The sequence below is a fragment of the Rutilus rutilus genome (assembly GCF_951802725.1).
Source record: "Rutilus rutilus genome assembly, chromosome: 1".
In the NCBI taxonomy this organism is placed as follows: domain Eukaryota; kingdom Metazoa; phylum Chordata; class Actinopteri; order Cypriniformes; family Leuciscidae; genus Rutilus; species Rutilus rutilus.
In genome coordinates, this window is record NC_140209.1 from 51443960 (window position 1) to 51465328 (window position 21369).

Genomic DNA, 21369 nt, shown 5'->3' on the forward strand with positions numbered 1-21369 from the left:
GTTCAATCAGTCTTTGTCATTAATGTTCACACGGATGACTTTATTAATATTTAAAACTATGAATTTAGTTGTGGCTATGACCAAAATTGTAATCGTTCTGTTTGAGTTTTTTCTTCTTTTACATTAAATATTCTCTTGGTAGACCTGAAACTTAATGTTTTGTTCTTCAGGTAGATATTATAGACCAGTAAAGGTATTTTCAATTGTGAAATTGCATTATTGCTACTCATATGGAGACCCTGTGATTGCATAATGGTCTCATATCGCCATAGATTCCAAATGCCTTGAAGGCTTTCCTGTTTATTTACAACAAAGCAAAGGGGACATGTTGTCTAGCAAGAACATTTCACCTCTCCCTCTTGGTTTTGCTCTCTCTCTCTCTCATTCATTCTTGAACAATGGATCTTAAAGTCTTTGTGTGGAATGTATCTGCTTCCAGGAGCAAGATCAGAATTTATCTGGAATGTTTGTGGAAAAAACAATGTGCGTGTACATGTGTGAAACTCTTTTTTTTTTAGTGACTTATGGTGGCATAATTAAAACATTGTCACACACACACACTCTCACACACATACAAGGCTAATATGAGGTGCAGAGTGGAGTAGATTAGTCTGCGATAAATCACATCTGCTCTGTGTGAAACCGATGATACAGACATATTCCATAAACTCCAGTCTGCCAAAAAACACACATGTGAAACACTGAGAGAGACGGAGATAAACACACATAAACAGACACTAAAATTAAGTATGTGTGGAAGAAGAGGCACTCTTGAGCTTTAGCAAAATCTTTAATACATTGTGCTTGAGTACAGATAGGTTGCGATCACACCAGCGTAAGAAAATAAGCACTTTGAATACCTTCTCCTTAACCAGAGACATTTATATGTAAACCATTCACAGCCTTGATTGTCTCTGGTGCTCTATCAAAACATTAGTGTTTCATTGGAGCATCTTGTCCAATCTGAAACTGTCACTGTGTCCGAAATCGAATACTTCCCTACTATATAGTATACGAAAAACAGTACGCTCGGATGACCTTCTTCTTCCAGCGAGATTTTGAAGTGTGCATACAATGGACACTTCCCATGAGGCCTCGGTAGAGGATTTGTGAATGGCAGTGAACGCTGGTAGGTCACGTGACAGTAACAACATGGCAGATGTATGTCTGGATTACATTCATATCTATATTAATTTAGAACATTCTTTTTAAATGCAGTTCAAATGCAGTATCTACTCAGACAGTATGCAATTTCCGACACACCGTAAGCCTTTGGATCAATGATGTGAGTTTGGCGCAGGCATGTCTATTTGGACGACTAATGGAAGACAATAGGAATAACACTTAAGCTTTAAGAAAAACAACACCGTTTTTTATCATTAAGTTATATAGTTATATTATGTTATGTCATTTGGTGAAAACAGCCAAACAAAGCACTACAACAAAGAATGAGTCTCATTTACAAATAATTCCGTAAACGTTGTTCACCTGTTCACTCTTGTTGAGAATAAACAGTAACATTCTCAAAAACAGTTAAAATACAACAAACAGTTTTATATATGCCAACAGTAGCCTACACGCAAACTCGCAGAAATGTCATTTTAGTAATTTATTTTTACTCAAAAAAATTTGTAGACTCGCCTAGGTTTTCCATTTCTAATAATAGCCTATTTATGACTCGTTTCTAAGGCCCCCGATAGTATAAGTGATTTATTTACTCGCTTATTTTGCGTGTGTGTGGTTTCAGTTGGGTATTGAAACTCATTATTCATACAATTGTGATTTCTGCATGAAAACGTTTTTTTGTTAGTATGTCAAGCATTTCAAAATGAATTAACAACAAGCAGAATACATTCAATGCAGCGAATAGCCTGTGTGAGCTAGGCACAGACAAAAAAACATTCATTTTCGACTAATGCGTTGTTTGCTTTCTTTGCTTTCCACAGTGTGCATTGTGGAAAAGAGAAAACAAAATAAGACTTTTCTTACATTCATTTGAAGCATTACTGCCATCTGTTGGTGAGACTGTCATAGCACAGCAGCTTTAACAAGTCCTACTGAAGCTCCAACGAGTTTTTCACCAGCTTTCATTACTTACATGTGAAAGTTGTCCTAAACCTGTATGAGTTTCTTTCTTATGTTGAACACAAAGGAAGATATTTAAAAGAGAGTTGGTAACAAGACAGTTGACGGCACCCATTGACTCAATTTTTTTGGAGTTCAACCGAAGAAACTCATACAGGTTTGGATTACATAATTACAATTTTTGGGTGAACTATCCCTTTGAAGTGACATTTTAAATAAAGCAAAGATTTGACCTGCTCAATATCATGCACATTTTAGCCATGGCCCTCGCTAGCATCTCTGGGTCCATCTTTGAGGACTTCACATTTATTATACATTTTTTTAAATGCACCAAACTAACATGGAGTCCTTGATAATTACATTCCAGACGATCCACTCGGCTCTGACTGTTTCATGCCAGCACATGGCATCGTGAAGTATCCGGATGGATGAGGGAGGACCGTACAACCCTGATCTGGGCTGGGGGTGTATGCTGGAGGTTCATCTGATGGGTTATTGTTCGGACTGTCAACGGGGGCGGCGGGGTTTTGAATGGCTGGCATGGCGGTGGGAGGAGTTACAACGTAGCCTCCATTTATTGGAGCAAAACTCTCAGACTGCCCTAACACAGATGTGTGACCTCTGTCTGTAGACCCGTCCAACACTTTGTCCTGAATGCAGGGATCCTCACAGCACAGAATATAAGGCCCACTGAAGTTCATGCCTGATTTGTCTTTGCACATGCCTTCCCCCACGTAGGAGCACAAGTGGTTTGATCCACATGACTGGCCCATTTTAACAGCATTTAAACTCATATCTTCAGTGTTTAACAAAAGCGGCTCGCAGGTGACACTGTAACAAAATTATGGATAAAAGTAAAACAGTGTCAGACATAGAGATTTAAGATGCACTTTAAAGTCGACATGAATTTCAATACGCAATCCACACCATAATGCAACATATTTTTTAGGGTTTTTCTGCTGGCATTAGCTGGATGCAAAGACATTTCAGAGCAGAGTTGCTACGGTATTATCAACAATCTAAAACAAAATATAAAACTATAAAAAAAAAATGTTTGGAAAATGAAACAAAGCTGAAGTCAAGTGTCCTTTATTTATATAGCGCTGATAAAAAAATTAAAAAAAAGTAATAAAAATAGCAAAAGTACAACATTTACAAAAAATTGCACAAAAAAAACAACTGAAACCATGAAAATAAAAGCTCATTCAAAATGTGTATAAATACGATATTAGTATATAAATTATACTGAAAAAGCACTGTTGCAGAGACCATACTGTAATTCCTACACAAAGGACCATGATCATGCAAATATACGCAGATACATCACAAGTGCACAACACATTCATTTTGTGCCAAATTTAGAACTGTTTTATTGTGAAATGTTTTCATTTGAGTGAGAGCTTACCTGCTTTTGCAGATACTGAGATTGTCTGTAGCCAGCAGAACACAAATAGAGGTCGCCTCTTTCTCAATGATATGCGGCCATCCGGTTGGAGTCTTCTGAAAGAGAGAGAGATAGAAAAATGAAATATGTCATTTACTAATTTACTAGTTATAAAATGTAGGCTATAAAGACAAAACTGATAGACAAAAGGCCGGAAGAAGAAGGTCGTCTGGGTACTTTTTGCCTACTCTTTTATGAGTACTGTGAATTCGGACATACTTCTTTTGTCACATATGTTTTTCAGCTACTATATAGTAGGGAAGTATGTGATTTCGGATGCAACCAGAGAGATGGCTGAGAGACATTACAAAAGAGAAACGGTCAGAGGAATATCACTGGGAGCAGAAGGGTTTTGATCAGGCAAGTTGAAATAATCAGTAAGTAAAGACACACCTTGATCATCCCCTCCAACACTTTGCTCTTTATGGGAGATGGAAGCGAACCGTTCCATAACCTGATCCTTCTGTTAATGGAATTACACGCATGAATAAATAAACACACAAACAAAAATGTGTATATGAATGAATATAATGAATGTTCCTGTAGCTCAAACACCATGGGCTAGCAATACCAGTGTAATGAGTTAGATTTCCATGGATAAATGTTGGATAAATGTGTGGTGTGTTTTACCTGTGACAGGCAGGAAGGGCATTGTACAAGATGACGACAAGCACCACCACAAACACAGGAATCAAAATGTAGATGACAGAGCTGGTGGGCAATAAAACTACACACAAAAAGCATCATGTATTGAGTTATGTCCTGTGGGTATCAATTCATGTTGATAATCCTATAAGCTTAAATCATTTTACAAAGATGTTCCCAGAACTCCTTGCATCTTTAAAAGAATCTCTCTATGAATTAAGTACACATGTATAAAGTAGATTTTTTTAATGCAAAGCACATATGCACACACAGGGCAGAGTATACAAGAGTACAGAGTATACAACACACTCAATAAGTATATCTGAATGAATAAATGAACAAACAAATAAATGCATACATACACAAACACAAATGCAGCAGGGTGATTTTAAATGCTCCGTGCCACTTTTTTAATAGTAATTTCAAAATTCACCCACTCCACCCAAATTCAACGCATATGTCAATTTTACTTTTTTTTCAAACCTTATTTAATAAATGATTTAGTGTGTAATTTCATTTACAAGGAAGAAATCAGTAATTCATCATTTTAAACCATATTAAAAGTGAGCACATCTCAATTGTGAACTGGGCACTGACACATTATCCAAATTTGTCTAAAATTAAATTAGGTAAGAAATATATCAACATTATAAAATAGGGTTGTATGATCAGAAGTGCAGAGTGTTACCTGGCTTAGTGGTGAACACTGCTGGCTCAGACCAATCTGATGGCTGAACTTTATAAACGCCGTTGTTTTGTGCAGTTAGTCTGATCTGGGCCTGGTATTCAGTTGAATGATTTAGATTCTCAGAAGGAATCGCAGCATAGTTGACCCCCTTTTGAAGGATAATGATCTTTGAGTCCTACAGAAAAAGAAAGTAAAACCAGGCATGTGATCAGTCACATCTACAATGAATCATTTAGTCAATGCAACACGGTTACCGAAAGTAGCAAACACACCCCGTTGGTCGAGATGTTTAGCTCGGTGAAGTATATCCTCAACTTTGATGACAAAACTGGTAAAGACCAGTTAAAGCTGTAGGTGCCATTTTCTTCCATCACCTCAATCTTGTCAGGTTGTGAAAGTTTAACTTGAAGAAAAGAAGAACAAACATGAATGTTCTTCCTAAACTCCAGAGGGCAGCACTGGCACTCAAGACTCCACTAAACAACAGAGACTTACTGTGTTCTATAGTACTGAACGTCCTAATGAATAGCACTGGTTTCAGCTCCACTGTTAACAGGTAAGGGTCAGAGACATTCACAGAACACATAAACTCGGATAGCTCAACGTCCTGGGACTGCAGCTGAGGATTTTCACAACAAGCAGAGAATCTGAGGGAAAGAGAAAGGGTTGTCAATGTACAGGATGTGACATCACACTGTAGATCAATTATTAGGGACATCAAATGAGTTTGGGATGGATGGAGAACTCACTCAGCGTTATCACTGTCACTGCACCAGAGATGATAAGACATCAACTGAACATGGTCTGTCTTCATTTGCCAGGAACACGTCACAGTTTTTTCTCCCACAATCACACACTGCAGGTTAAAGGCTCCATCTGCAAAAGGCCATGAACTTCATTAAAACAGGTATTTGTAGTATAATAAGGGGAAAAAATGATAGATTGTGAGCAAACATAAATAAATAAATAAACAAAAATAACACCATTGTGAGTCTTCCAGGACACTAGGGGGCTCCAGTCACTCCAGAGTCCTACAGGACCCCGCGCCCTCACTCTGGCTTCATAATGGTTGCCGGGCAACAGTGACTCCTTGTCAATTATATACTCGGACGCATTAATGTTATCCACAATCTGTTCCAGTAAAACAGAATGAAAATTATTTTCAATAATATGCAACCAATAAAATCTGACAACATAAATAACTTTAAAGACAGACCTACTGTGAGTTCTGAGACTGTTAATTGATTGTATATGCTTGTTGAAGCCATCTGCTTTATTATTTTTAACTTTTTTTAAATTCAAAACTAAAGCATTTATCAGTTAAATTCATGATGAAAAGCTACATTACCCATAATGCTGTACAAAACCAAAAGGGTGGTGGGCTATATATATATATATATATACACAGATTATTATTATTATTTTTTTTTTCGATTATGCCGTTTGCAATGGTATTTTAGTTCTTTCCCTCACTAAAAATGTAAAGAAAATCTTTGTTAGTGCGTCACTGAATCATTCACTGAACCGATTTGCCTAAAAAATCCCTGATTCATACATGAATGAAACAACTGCGTTAATGAGTGTGTTCGAACTGAAGCGGTGCAGCGCGATCAAAGTACCGCGAGAGCGATTAGAGAGCAGACGGCTCTGTATGCCTTCGAATCGCTTTTACGGTACTTTGATGTCGTACAACGATTGGTCAGCGCAGCACCGCTTCGAGTCGAACACACCTAATAATGACTAATTCATTTACTGAACTGATTTTTTTTTTTTTTTTTTTTAAATATACTGATTCATTCATTCAGGAAGTGTTTCATGGAGACAATCAATAGTCGGTTGTTCTGTGGCTTCTTTTGGAAATTGCGGAGCAAACTGTCAGTATTACGTCAAAAGTGTAAGTTACTCAATATTAACACATTGATTATTGAACTGTTGTGTAAAAAATATTCACACTTGCAATCATGCTGTAGCCTATGTTATATATAATTATTACACGGCTCTGTGGAATACTTTCTAATTCTAATTGGCCAATTGCACCATCCAGCGGTATGTTATTTCCTGATAACGACTGGTAAAAACTGATAACACATGCACAGTCCTGATCCCCCAACGCAAAGCAGATAGCAACCGGCTGGATGTACATAATCCCTTACTTAATTCATCACACTGGAAATATGAGTTGTAATATTTATGCAGTATACTGTAGTACGCAAGTATTTTGGCAGCATGTTAAGCCACACAACCATTTATTTTGTATTAAGTGGCATATACTGATTACATAAGTAACACACTGATTGTGCATGTGCAAACACACATTAACGGGTAACCAAACATTGCGCAGTCAGGCTAACCAATCGCATAAATATACACAAATAAAAGCACTCAGCATTCACCCTTGTAAATATCCCAATCTTGACGGTGGATCTATCTCCAGTTTCAGACCGCTAGCATCACTCTTTCATGTGGAGGCTTTATCTTAGGTGGGAAAGGTTGAGGTTATTATGACGTTTCCTTACAGTGTCAGATTGTGTTGTTTGATAGTACAGTGAAACAAAGCTGCTGCAGCACGTTGTAGACAGGATATCCACACAAGGTATAGAACATGTTGCTATCAGATTATATTTTGAGTATGTGAGCGATTTAATGCAATTTAGGGTTTGGTGTTTATACTTTGATTCCTTTTCCTCATGTAATTTATTTCATTACATATAGGATACAGTATCTTTCAGAAGTTTGAAGTCAGTAAGATTTTGAATGCTTTTTAAAGAAGGGTCGTCTAGTAGCATTTATTCCTAGTAACACCTAGTAGCATTAAAATTCAATAAAACAGTGATAATGTGAAATATTATTGCTGTTTAAAATAACAGTTTTCTATTCGAACATATTTTGAAATGTAATTATTTGTGTGATCAAAGCTGAATTTCAGCATCATCACTCCAGTCTTCAGTGTCACATGATCCACCAGAAATCAGAAATAATTCTAATATCATGATTTGCTTGATACCTTTTTTTTGCATTCTTTGATTTATAGAATGTAAAAAAAAAAAAAAACAGCATTTGAAATTTGAAATTTATTTATTTGAAATTTATTTATTTGAAATCAAAATCTTTTGTAACATTATAAATGTCTGTATTGTCATTTTTCATAAATTGAATGTGTTCTGTAGAAAATATAAATGTATTGAAGACAATTACAAACACACGTGTGTGTGTGTGTGTGTGTGTGTGTGTGTGTGTGTGTGTGTGTGTGTGTGTGTGTGTGTGTGTGTGTGTGTGTGATAAATTGTCTTCAAGACTTTGATTTTGACAAAGATTTTGATTTCAAATAAATGCTATTTTTTTGTACTTTCTATAAATTCAATAAACTTGAATAAAAAAGTGTACCTGTATATATTATACAATTTTATCATTTTTTTCATGTTCATTGAATCTAACCCTATTATAAGTATATATAAGTATGTTAGTACCTTATCTTAAAATAACATCCCCTTAGGGGTAGATAGAGCACAGTATTTGCTAATCTTTTTCTGACAATGTACTGTATGTGTGTGTACTCACAGTCCAATCTTGCATACTGCTATACTGAAGCTGGTATGTTAGAGTTCTTGTGATATTTGAGGATGCGGGATATGGGCTTTTCCAGGACAGCAGATGACCTCCGCCATCAGCCACCTTCTCCGTCAAGTCAATCGGGGCCTTAACTTTTCCTAAAATCACACACAGAACGGTGAAATGCCTTTCCACACCAGAGTTGCTTTAGAAGGTAAAATACATGTACAAATCACACACTCACCATGCTGAGCAACTTTGAAGGTTGTGGCATTGGGGTACGTACAGGGTACTTTGAAATATAGAGTGTGATATGTTCTTCTGCCAAACCTATTAGTTTTAAAGCGACACTCGTGAAAGGCCTTCCCATTGGGTAAAAGCACACTGGGTCCGAGCGGGTCGCAATGTGTTTCTTTACTGAGAAGGAGAGAGAGAGAGAGAGAGAAAGTTAATTTTCCCCATTGTAGTCTTTCTTTCTTTCTTTCTTTCTTTCTTTCTTTCTTTCTTTCTTTCTTTCTTTCTTTCTTTCTTTCTTTCTTTCTTTCTTTCTTTCTTTCTTTCTTTCTTTCTTTCTTTCTTTCTTTCACCTACTCATAAAAGTTGTCCCAGTAGTAAAGTTCAAAGATGGATTTGTTTGCTGTAGCCTGTGGAAGAACATGCGGATCGACCTCCCAGCTGCATTGGGCATGTGTCATGTAGTCATTGTAGCACTGCAAGGAATCCATCAATGGTGAATCTAAATCAAGAGGTCAAAGGTCAATATTAAAGGTAAAGTCACCAAAGCATGCAGAGCATGCAGTCACCAGAACATTTTTTGTAAGGGGATGAAAGATTAAACAAAAACAATGACAGTCAATCAGAATCCATCCTGCTAATATAGATATTGTTATAGTTATCTTTAAATGTACTGTTCTTGGTGCTTTTAGGATGTCACATTACAGGACATTCTTCCCAAAAGTATTTCATGGGAACCATTAGACATTAAAATTGCAATGCATGAACACCGCAAACTTTGTTTCCAAGAGCATCGCTGTCTCACAGACGTGTGACCACAGACAGGAACTTCTAGAGGCTTAGATTGACAAAGTTCTGGATGATGTAATTTTTGGATTGCTAAACTTAAAGGGATTTTTATATACTATTTTTAGATTCAGCAAGGCTCTCACGATTACTTAGAAGTGAATTTCTAAAAATTCTTTGGAACTGCAAATCTAACTGACCACGTCCTCAAGTGTCTGCAAAGGAAAATCTCTATTGACCGTCTAGCTAGGTCCAAGATAAGATTTTATTTTTGCTGGGATAATAAAATTTATATGTATGAGTCCAGGACGGAGGCCACAATAAGATTAGAGAGACCACCGATAAGGTCTATCTGATGGACACAGGCCTGAACTACACAGGTTTTATAAAAGAGAATTGAATGCAATAATGTCTGAAGGTGTAATCTTTCTCTCTCACCTTTCCCAGTCTTGACTTCATAATGAGAACACTGGTTGTTACCAATGCCCCGTCTGACCAGCAGAGTGAATGAAACCATATGCAGAATCCATGTGGAGAACATTGTAGCTGAGATGCACTTTTACAGCAGGCTGTTCTTCTGTTTACTTCCAAGATATCTGAATATTTACAAACCAGTGTTGATGGTTAGAACCATTCATTTTAAAGGGACAGTTCACCCAAAAAAAGAAAATTCTGTGATTGTTTATTCACCCTGCAGTCAATCTTCAAGGAAGGAAAAGGGAAGGACAGGAAGGAAAAAAAGTCATACAGTTTGGAACAAAACATGAGGGTGAGGTAATTTCAGAATTTTCATTTTAGGGGAATGACATTACGCTGTTATAAAAGCAAACACAAAAACACACCACAGACATGCTTCTGGGAAATACTTATTGCTCTGAAGTACAAAATTAAGTTTTTCTTACATTGCATTTTTCCTGTCAAAATGCTGCATTCACACAGCAAACTTTAAAGGTGAAGTGTTTTTGAAGTCATTTCTGCACCACCAAATGAAACCAAGTTGTAAAAATAAAGTTGGTTTTCCTGAACACTAGACCTACTCCCGTCTGCCATTGGTCCGGCAAACAGATTGTCCTGCGTAAAACTCATACCATTGGTTGTGTCTACAGTTAGAAGTGTTTTAACATAGAAACTGACAAACTTCACTTTAAAAGTAGCCTATTAGTTATTTTGAAAACGTAACAAAGCATCTAAAAATGAAGGATGAACAAAAAATATATTTTTTAAAAGCACAAAGTTGTATATATAAAATAGCTTACTGTTTGAGACAAAAGCACGGTGACCTCCAAATCCATCTTTAAATTGAGAGTTCAAAATCCATCTTTTAATTATTGGAGCACCTCAAGGAACAGGTGCAAATCTTGATAATCGCTCTAGATCTTCATGGCACACGGTTTGTACAATAACTGTACATAAAACTACGCTTCTGCGGTGAACCTGACCCTACCCTTAACCCACTAATGAAGCGACACCGCGTAAAACACAGACGCGGTACTCTGTCACTGATCTCGCAACTGCCAGGAAACTGTAAAGAAAGGGATTTCCCTGAGCTTAAAAAACTGTGAGGGGCGTTGGGGGAAAGAGATGTGGTCAAACTGAACACGTTCTGTCGGAAATTTACTTTAAAATATGTGTAGTTTGTAAAAGTTAGTTTAGTTTCTTATGTTTGTCTGCCAATTTTAAGTTTACGCGTTCATTTAGAGGTTGTTTGCCGTACTGCTGCTATGTTTAGCTGCGGTGAATTACAGGAGCGAACGTAGGTGAGAGCTGAAAGGGCAAAAGAAACAAAAACATGTTTTACCTCACTCCTTGTTCCTACACTGACTTACAAAGTGTTTTCACCATAACAACTCTTGGTGGCCTTCATGTGTTTGCTTTGCAATAAACAAAGCAAAAAAAAACGGTTTAACAGTGTAAAACACTGCAACAAGACAGATTTACTTGTTTTCAGAAATCTAATAATTTTTTTTGGGGTATTTTTTGTTTGTTTATTTGTTTTAAGCATAAAACGTACTAAATGTAGCTACGCTTAAAAGCAACACTTTTTTTGTTCCGAATTTTCTTCTTGAAACATGTTCCGCATATATCTTCATGTTTATTTTTTAGGTTAAATGTTGTTATTTCTCAGAGAATCTTAGGGATAAAAACGTGTTGAGAATATAATTATCTCTAGTCTTTTTGGTTTCTGATTCTACTCTATTATTGAGATCCATATACAATCAGGGTAAAGGGCATTTTTGATTCGGAAGTCTTCAGAGACGCTTATAACAAAGTTGGTTTTTGAAAATTGTTAAATTACCACTTCATGATAACTTATCAATTATCTTTTTTCCCTATATCCCATTGTATTATCAATGTTGTTTCAGTCTTTGCGAGTTCAATATAATGGAAATATTAGATTTGTTTTCATAAATTCACCCAAATTATCTTAAATAAATATCATATATTTTCCACTTCTGTCACTGGTGATTTTTGAATTTGGCTCATTTTAATACTATATAAAACATATATGTCTGCGAACTGCAATAGCTGAAAGCTTATTCCACAATTTCATACTCATCTAAAAGTATATTCTTGGTTTAAAAAATCCTTACCTGTATTTCTGTCATCAAAAGCAGGCTAGTAAACTTCCCATTCATCCGTGCTAGGATTAAAGAGTGCTTATCTTGGTCTGTTGCAATCGACTTCAAATCAACATGCTTTACTAGTGAGTGTGTTTGATGTGGTGTTCTCATAACTGAAGTGCATATTGCACATATGAGATCATTTACTTGAACTATAGCTCAAAACCAAAAGTTCCTTTTTTTTCTCAGTTGGGTAAAAACAATAGTTGTTTGGTCATCAAAACAGTCTTTCCACAGGAAATGGGTTAACATGCGTCAGCTGAATATGAACCAATAACTAAATAATATCTTAATTGACTGTATTCACCTTTACAGCATGAATGCCACCTTCTTATGGAGAATGAATGTCACAGCTTTCATACAGAACCTCTACACACATTTTTACATGCAAAAACACATTCACACACTCATACTTCCACATTCAATTGCTAACACACATGTTGAGGTATACCCATGAACTCACATTTGCAGACTCTAATAGCAGTGCTTTCCAGTAACAGGCAGGAGATCCTGAAAGTGTCAGAACTCTTTCTCTTCCTCTTTTTCTCTGTGCATAGTGTGCGACTGTGCGTGTGCACGCATGAGTTGTTCTCGGCTCTGCTATTTGAAGTCATGGTGATCATAGGTGTTCAGGTATATCATGTATAAGCCATTTGACTTTTTGATTGGTTGCTGATGGAAACATGTTTACACACCCAGTTTGTTTCTCTTATATTTCCAGTAACCACGAGCAATCCCTTGGTATGTGTCTCTGAATTACGAATATAAGTGTTCCTTAACAAAGACAGGATGACTAAAAATACTCTTTTTGTCACTGGATGATGCTTGTCGCCGCAAAAGTTGCCGCACAAGGGTTGTTCAAATCTCTAATGCTAAATATGTGCCATACTAGTAATTCTGTTCAATTAGAAGTTGACACTGATTGTATTTTCAGTCATAACATAGCATATAGAGGGGAGAAGTTAGAGTGAGAAGAAAAGTACTGAGAAATGTTGCGTGCCAGCTTTGAACTACAATACCCAATACCCACTAGCACCAAAACTCAATCGCTGAGTCCGAATATACCTATTTCCATACAATAGATGGCGAAAAACAGTATGTGAGCAAGTCGTATGTCCGAATTCATAGTGTATTTCCGGCGAGATTCTGAAATGCGCATCCAATGGACACTTTACTTTCCCATGAGGCCACGGGAGAGAATATGTGAATGGCAGTGAAGCAACGCAATTGAAGCCATAGGTCACGGCGGATGTAGTACATCCAAATTGAATTAATACTACACACATTCATACTATATAGAACATTGTTTTTTTAACAGTCGCAAAGGAAGCTTCAAACCAAACGTAGTACCTACTATACATTCGATTACGGACACAGTGAATGCATTACTAACCAGTAACCAACATCAATGCATGTACTAACCACCAGGCCACGACCACAGATACTGTCATTTTAATTTCAAAAATATTTAAGAATACTTCACTGCATAACTTGGCTAAAACTTCAGTTCCATCATTGAATGACATTTAAGCTATAAAGATTCACATAAAAAAGCTGATGGCTTTTTATTTCATGGCCTAATATGTTTTGGGTTTTATGCTGTCTCCATTTTTGAAGTCTGAATGTGTGAATATGTGCTGATGGTCATGATCTATGAATTAACAGTTCACATTAAAGTGATGTGAAACTGCGATATTTATGACCACAGGAGACAGGACGTAAATAAGATACTGATCTCTCTGCAACAAAAGGGGTTTGTGTGCGAACGCTTGAGCTCAGGTTGGATGACAACTGGCAGCCTTTGTGAAATTTGCATCTTCATAAACGCCATAACGACATTTAATCAGTGCATTTCAACAGAGCCTTTTCAGTGCCTTATTTTGAGAATTGTTGGGGAATTTTTTGGTTTATCAGTTATTATTTGGTTTATTGGTTCTTTGGTAAAGTACGTTGTCAGTCTCCAAGCCTTCTGTGGATATTGCAGGGTGGGCAGCATATATATATATATATATATATATATATATATAGATAGATAGATAGATAGATAGATAGATAGACAGATAGACAGATAGATATAGATAGATAGATAGATTATAGTCTTTATTTGCAGCTTCTCAGGAACGCGTGACTGTCAGTCAGACCACATGTTAAAAAGAAAAAAACTGAAAGAAGAAAGAGAGATCGTGTGAAGATATGACATGTTGGAGCGGAAAGGACAAACTTTTTTCTTTTTTTTACAGATGAGCAAAACAAGCCTCTGTAGATCACAATGTTGTTATGAGCGAAACCATGTCTTATGATATTTAAATAATATCTTTAAAAAAAAAATGTGTTTCTGTTGTTGTCTTCCATTTTATATGCAGAATAGACCTCTGGGTGGATCTCGATCAGCATATTTCTATGTATGAAGAGTATGTGCCGCACTGGTGATGAGGATGTAAGTACAGTATGCACACAAGTTTGCAGTAAAACAGTAGGCCAGGATATTCTGCACAACTACCTTCGTTTAGGGGTGGATTTATATGACGTTGAGGGCAAAAAAACTAAAAACAAAACACTGATGACACTATTATTGTCTGTCTTGGCTCTATTGCAGAGCTCTTTTATCAATTGTACAGAAAATACAGGGGAAACTGTGGAAAACATGTGTAGACTTGATGTGTAGAATTTCTGTCTGTCCGGAAAATAACTGAAGTGCCGAATAGTTAACAGAAAGAAAACAGCAGAATATACAGTTTTACCCATGCATAATTAGTTAACTTGCTTTTAAGTGCACAAAAGCACTCATTTATATGAATTTGGTGCCTTTTAAACATCATTTTGTGTCCATCAGACTCAATAAAAAGCCCTGGCCACCATGAATTTATGGGAAATTACAACAGGCTAGATTGGCAACAACCCTTGATATTTTTTTCCATGTAATTTGCATCACCCGAGCTGTGGCCATCATTTTATGCTAAAACTAGCATGCACTGTAGCTAAATTCATCACTGAGCATTGCAAACTTTGTGACCAAAAAGGCAAGCAATATAAGTGTACAAAGATGCATGCTTCAAAAATCTATGAAAAATAGGATGCCATCTGGGCATCTGGTAAACTGTGTAGTATGAATAGTATTTTAATTGTGAAAGTGCAGGATATAATCTGGTGGATAACGAAAGAACTGATCATTTATTTAGTTTTGTTTATGTTTAAGTTTATGTTCTCTTTTTTGTTTTGTGACTAATTGTAGTGTATGTGTCTTCTGAGCAAGATTAGGGTTTGTGGGTTTGGGTTAGGTTTCCGTAAGATAAGGATTTGAATGGTTAGCTGCACATTATCTTACTGTTAGCATTAGCCACAGGAGGAGGTGATGGATTGTATTCATTTACAGAGTAGTTTTATCTTCTCAGAATCGTGTATGTGAAAGTTTGCATATTCATGCTTGACTGATTTCTGGATTCCCCTATTTCTAATTTGATGTTAGTTCGACTCAGTTGAATATCACACTTTTATGCTTTTGTTGCTTGTGTGCGTGTGTGTGTGTTTTGACAGAAAAAAATGTATCTGTATACTTCTTGGAGCATGTGTAAGATGCAAACGTTTGAGTGTACTTTTTATAAAGTTCAATAAGTCTTTCATTCACAAGGTCTTGCCATGTAGGTTTTTATAACACTTGTTAGTCATTTAGGTGCTGACACTAAATGACATTTGATGCTGTGACTCAGTCAAGAAGAACATATTTAAAAGTCACATGCTCTTCTTGAGTATAAATGTCTGCTATTGGCCTTTAATACCCTTTTTTCCCAAGGTCACTCTGTAAAACTCTGTCCTGTGAGTAACTCTTTTCACCCATGCGCTTGATTCTCTCAAACAAGTCTCTAGAAGGTTTTTGTGTTCTCAAGACTTCAAAACTTCCTGGTGACAAGTCTCAGCGTGAACTTTAAAAGCCACAATAAAGTTAGAACTTCCTCATTTTTTTTTTCTTTTCAGGACCTCTTTTTCCACTGTTAAACCTTTAGTTTGGTTTTCATATAGTTTATTTTGAGTTGTTCTAAAACCACTCTAAAAACAGACGGTGACTCATGAACAGGTAGGAAGGTTTTGTGGCCAAAAACTACTTTCACTTCAAGTTAGGTGTTTTACAGGAATTGCTTTTGGAGTGATTGTGTGTGTGTGTGTGTGTGTGTGTGTGTGTGTGTGTTTGTGTGTGTGTGTGTGTGTGTGTGTGTGTGTGTGTGTGTGTGTGTGTGTGTGTGTGTGTGTGTGTGTGTGTGTTTTCTGTAGACACCCCCCTTCTTGTGCACCTTGGTGATAAGTGACTTGAAGCTGATCAAATGCTGAATGAAAGTTTGCCCGCATAGTGCCACCTAGAGTTCTTTTCTTGACATATCCATTCATATTTTAACAGCAGATTACACAATGAAGGTGTTTTGTGTGAAAGTGTGTGTTTCTTTCTCTTATTCTTTAAAATAACTCCTAATAATGCAAGTGAACATACACACACACACACACACACACACACACACACAGTTGTTTCCCAAAAGTTCCTTGGTTAAAAGAAGTTCCTTAGAAGCTGCCGTTTCTATATGATGTAATACTGTTTTCTTCAGACATGAGTCTACTTCCTGTAAGCACAGATTTCCTTCTTTGTTTTTTAATTCAAGCCAAGCTGAGGCATATTACCAGGAAACTTCTTTATTACAGTATTAGCATATTTTCCTGATAAGGAGAGATGCTTTCTCATTTGGGATGGGGAAACCGTCTTTAATGGGACTTTTTTTTTTTATACCCGAAAAGTTGTGTATTTGTTTTGTGTAAAGTTTTGTGCCTTAAAACTTTTTTTGTAGTCATATGCAGCACTTACAAGAGGTTCCAGAGCCATTTTAGAGCGATTAATGCTGATGGAGGTCTAATGCGGTGCAATATTGTTTTGCAGTGTGTCCTTTACTGTTCTTCAGAAGCTTAAGCCATGGGCTGTGATGTTGCAGCGTTAGTGTGTGTGTGATCCAGAGGGAATTATGCAGCCTTTGTCCTTCATGCTAGGGCTGCACAATTTACTCTTCAGCAGGCTTAAATGGACTACAATTCCCATGGGATGTCCACAGGATACTGCATCCTCTCTATACTTTAATATTCATCCCAATATTCAATTCAACCTTCAAATTCCGAGTGATTTTTGTAATGTACAGAAACATAATCCTGAATCTCTATAACATTTGTGTGTTGTTGCAGGTGCAATACTCCCTGCCACAATTATGGTTTGTTGGGTTTTCACAAGTTCAGTTTGATGTCTTGTTTCTCTTCAGACCTCAACCTCCGGCTGATCCCAGGACTCCGGCTCACTCTACAGCATGTACGACAAAGCATGCTCTACCACCACCCAGGTAAAAGCTGTTGGATGGACTAGAGAAGAAAAAAGAAAAAAAAATTCAAGGAATGAAATGGAGAACAAGTTCCACAGACTTGCGTAGCAACCAGTCTTTGCTCACTGGTTGAAGTCAAAAGAGTTGACCACCGTTTAATACTTCAGGGGTTTGTTCATGAAATATTCACTTAATATTCTCGTAGATTAACAGAGCACTGCATTTGTCTCATGATTTGTACAAGGTTTTCTCAGGACAACTTTATCCATTTAATTATTAATCATAACATCACTGGGAAAATTTCAACTGTGCACATACTGTGCTTAAAACTCAACTGAAATGAGTTGAGATTTTTGCAGAAATGATCTACATTGTGACCTTATAATCGTTCCCTGAAAGCCAGTTTCCCTGCAATTTCTCTCCGAGTGCAGTAAATGTGATCATTGTGTGTGTGTGTGTGTTGAAGGCTTTAAACTGCCCTATAGTGGTGTAAGAATTGATAAATTAGGAAATGCTGGACAGTCCGGTTGGGGGTGACCAGACCCTGAGAGGACAAAAGGACCTCTCTGGAGATGACCATTTGAACTGGCTCTCGTGCACCATCGAGACGAAAGTCTCACCTCCGAATCATCTTAATCTACATCTCTTTCCCTCTCCCCTCACCCCCTCTCTCTCATGCTCAGATGATCACCTGAATTCACCCAAGAAAATGTATAGTTTAATGTGAATGATTATCACAGAGTATTTTTCATGTTTGGTATCATTTAAAATGTCACAGTGCGACTGGTGCAAATGTCCCATTTCCAAATAAGTAAAACAAAAGGTAATAAGGTTTTTGAGAGTTTATGGATAACTGGCACACAAGGAGGGGTTGGCCTCTAGACAAATGATCTCCCTACACCCAAAGGTGCGACCTCTGAATGCAAATTTCTTTTGTTAGCACATGTCTCCATGTGAAAGAGGTCTGGCTATTTAATGAAATACAGCAGGGAGTTCGGGGCCTTTTCTGTAACTCAGATTCGCCCGTGAGGATGAGAGAGAGATCTCTCAGCCTCATGTATTTCTCGATGTTGGGTTGCATCTTTTCTCTTTATTCTAGAGCATTTGATGTTTTGTATCAATTATCTTTGAATTGATTATGAAATTGGCATGATACTTTTACCTGACATAATAAATTGTTACATTTGATTATTCTAACTGACTTTGACATTATTTTCATTGAAGAGTCAAACGGAATAGTCAAACATTCGCTCACAATTAATGATCCACAGATATCATTAAAACCTTTTCATTTATGGAGTCAGATGAAATAACGAGAGAATACATATTCAAATGTATTGACCTTCCGCGCTGGTCGGACGCCGGACTTTGGGCCGATTTAGCGCGAGCTTACAGTGGCGCTGGAGATGCTGAAGTCTTTTATGAAGAACTGGATAAGAGATGAGCTCATTATAATTTGCTCTTTTATTCCATGTCTAAATGGATTTAAGGATCAGCTTACTGCACATTAAATGAACAAATTCCCTTTTGGATCCCAAAGCAAACTGAGGAAAGGAGAAAGCATGCTTTAGTATGTTATTCTGGTAAAACTCTCTCCCGTGTACACTGGATCATTCACATGGAGAAAAGTGGTGTACATGCATTCCTCACACAGAGTCTATACATACAGTATGAAACTCTTTACACCAGATTAAGTTTTCAGACGAGTATGTTTCCTGTCATTTTCAGCCAGCTGAGTAATATATGATTGCGTACTAATTGCCAAACCAGTTTGTGTAAACAGTGAATCAGTCTGTGAATTACCAAACAGCTGAGGTAAACTTTAACCCTGGTTTGAGTAATTCTGTTATGTGGCTTGTTTTAGTGCTTCCGTTGAAGGTTGATTACAGAGCAGCATGTTGCTTGATGTGATATTGAACGCCATTAGCGTTTAGCTGATCTGGGAGCTGTGTTGGCCGTCAGCCTAAAAGCGTTCTTTTTATATACACCAAAGAAACCCAGTAGCTCAGCTCAAATCTCTCAACTCAAGTATGCATGCCCTAAAACGCTGAAGAAAACAAGCAAACGTTGCCTGTGTTTGATTGAGGCACTTGACAATCAAAGTCACTGATTATGTCAAAGTATGTCGTTGTATTCCAAGTCTTATGAAGTCACGTACCAAGCCGAAATATCCATATTTGCTGAAAGTTTTCCCTTTCACCATTCACACACTTTCAATTTGCTTTGGATAAATTAATATGTTTTGGAAATGTTGCTTTTTTTTAATTCAGGGAATAAATGTAAAATCATCGTAATGCATCGTGCATTGTATCAGGATTGATGTCAGTGAAGCCAAACAGCATTGTTGTGTTTTCATAACCAATTGTAACAGACTGAGTTAATGATACTGAAGTGCAAATGATATTAAAGTCGCCATAAAACGGAAATCCACCCTTTTATAAATGCTTGTTATAACGTTTTCTATCCATGCATATGTTTAATTGTTTTGACCTCATAATTTGTAATCAAAATATCTTGATTTTTCTATGGTGAGGTGATGTATGCCGGACTTCTCCAGTCATTTCATCTGCAATAACACACATCCATTTCTTAAAATCGACTGCATGCTCGCATTCGGATCTGCCTTTATCCAATTAACAACTAACGGACAGAACCAAGTTTCCAACCTATATATACACTCACCTAAAGGATTATTAGGAACACCATAATAATACTGTGTTTGACCCCCTTTCGCCTTCAGAACTGCCTTAATTCTACGTGGCATTGATTCAACAAGGTGCTGAAAGCATTCTTTAGAAATGTTGGCCCATATTGATAGGATAGCATCTTGCAGTTGATGGAGATTTGTTGGATGCACATCCAGGGCACGAAGCTCCCGTTCCACCACATCCCAAAGATGCTCTATTGGGTTGAGATCTGGTGACTGTGGGGGCCATTTTAGTACAGTGAACTCATTGTCATGTTCAAGAAACCAATTTGAAATGATTTGAGCTTTGTGACATGGTGCATTATCCTGCTGGAAGCAGCCATCAGAGGATACATGGTGGTCATAAAGGAATGGACATGGTCAGAAACAATGCTCAGGTAGGCCGTGGCATTTAAACGATGCCCAGTTGGCACTAAGGGGCCTAAAGTGTGCCAAGAAAACATCCCCCACACCATTACACCACCACCACCAGCCTGCACAGTGGTAACAAGGCATGATGGATCCATGTTCTCATTCTGTTTACGCCAAATTCTGACTCTACCATCTGAATGTCTCAACAGAAATCGAGACTCATCAGACCAGGCAACATTTTTCCAGTCTTCAACTGTCCAATTTTGGTGAGCTCGTGCAACTTGTAGCCTCTTTTTCCTATTTGTAGTGGAGATGAGTGGTACCCGGTGGGGTCTTCTGCTGTTGTAGCCCATCCGCCTCAAGGTTGTGCGTGTTGTGGCTTCACAAATGCTTTGCTGCATACCTCGGTTGTAACGAGTGGTTATTTCAGTCAAAGTTGCTCTTCTATCAGCTTGAATCAGTCTCCTCTGACCTCTAGCATCAACAAGGCATTTTTGCCCACAGGACTGCCGCATACTGGATGTTTTTCCCTTTTCACACCATTCTTTGTAAACCCTAGAAATGGTTGTGTGTGAAAATCCCAGTAACTGAGCAGATTGTGAAATACTCAGACCGGCCCGTCTGGCACCAACAACCATGCCACGCTCAAAATTGCTTAAATCACCTTTCTTTCCCATTCTGACATTCAGTTTGGAGTTCAGGAGATTGTCTTGACCAGGACCACACGCCTAAATGCATTGAAGCAACTGCCATGTGATTGGTTGATTAGATAATTGCATTAATGAGAAATTGAACAGGTGTTCCTAATAATCCTTTAGGTGAGTGTATATATATATATATATATATATATATATATATAAATTATTATTATTTTTTTCATAATTCGTTTCACTCGGATGTGCAAGACACAATCT

General features: G+C 37.3%; 1 protein-coding gene across 3 annotated transcripts; it reads right to left on the reverse strand.

Annotated features, from left to right (window-relative positions):
- Nucleotides 1-771: 771 nt before the first annotated feature.
- csf2rb (colony stimulating factor 2 receptor subunit beta) lies at nucleotides 772-12174 on the reverse strand. Of its 3 annotated transcripts, none has more exons than XM_084414031.1 (14): nucleotides 12023-12174; nucleotides 9870-10027; nucleotides 9003-9147; nucleotides 8656-8828; nucleotides 8421-8569; nucleotides 5846-5993; nucleotides 5612-5738; nucleotides 5358-5509; nucleotides 5135-5265; nucleotides 4863-5037; nucleotides 4160-4256; nucleotides 3923-3992; nucleotides 3491-3582; nucleotides 772-2916 (listed from the first exon to the last, which is right to left on the reverse strand). In XM_084414031.1, exons 2-14 carry the CDS (start codon nucleotides 9970-9972, stop codon nucleotides 2442-2444), a joined length of 2037 nt encoding a protein of 678 aa, XP_084270157.1. In that variant the 5' UTR covers nucleotides 9973-10027; nucleotides 12023-12174; the 3' UTR covers nucleotides 772-2441. The 3 variants fall into 3 exon arrangements, with proteins under 3 accessions (XP_084270157.1, XP_084270156.1, XP_084270155.1); XM_084414030.1 differs by having other exon boundaries at nucleotides 3491-3585; nucleotides 12023-12173; XM_084414029.1 differs by lacking the exon at nucleotides 12023-12174 and adding an exon at nucleotides 10688-10955 and having other exon boundaries at nucleotides 3491-3585.
- Between the last annotated feature and the right edge of the window lie 9195 nt (nucleotides 12175-21369).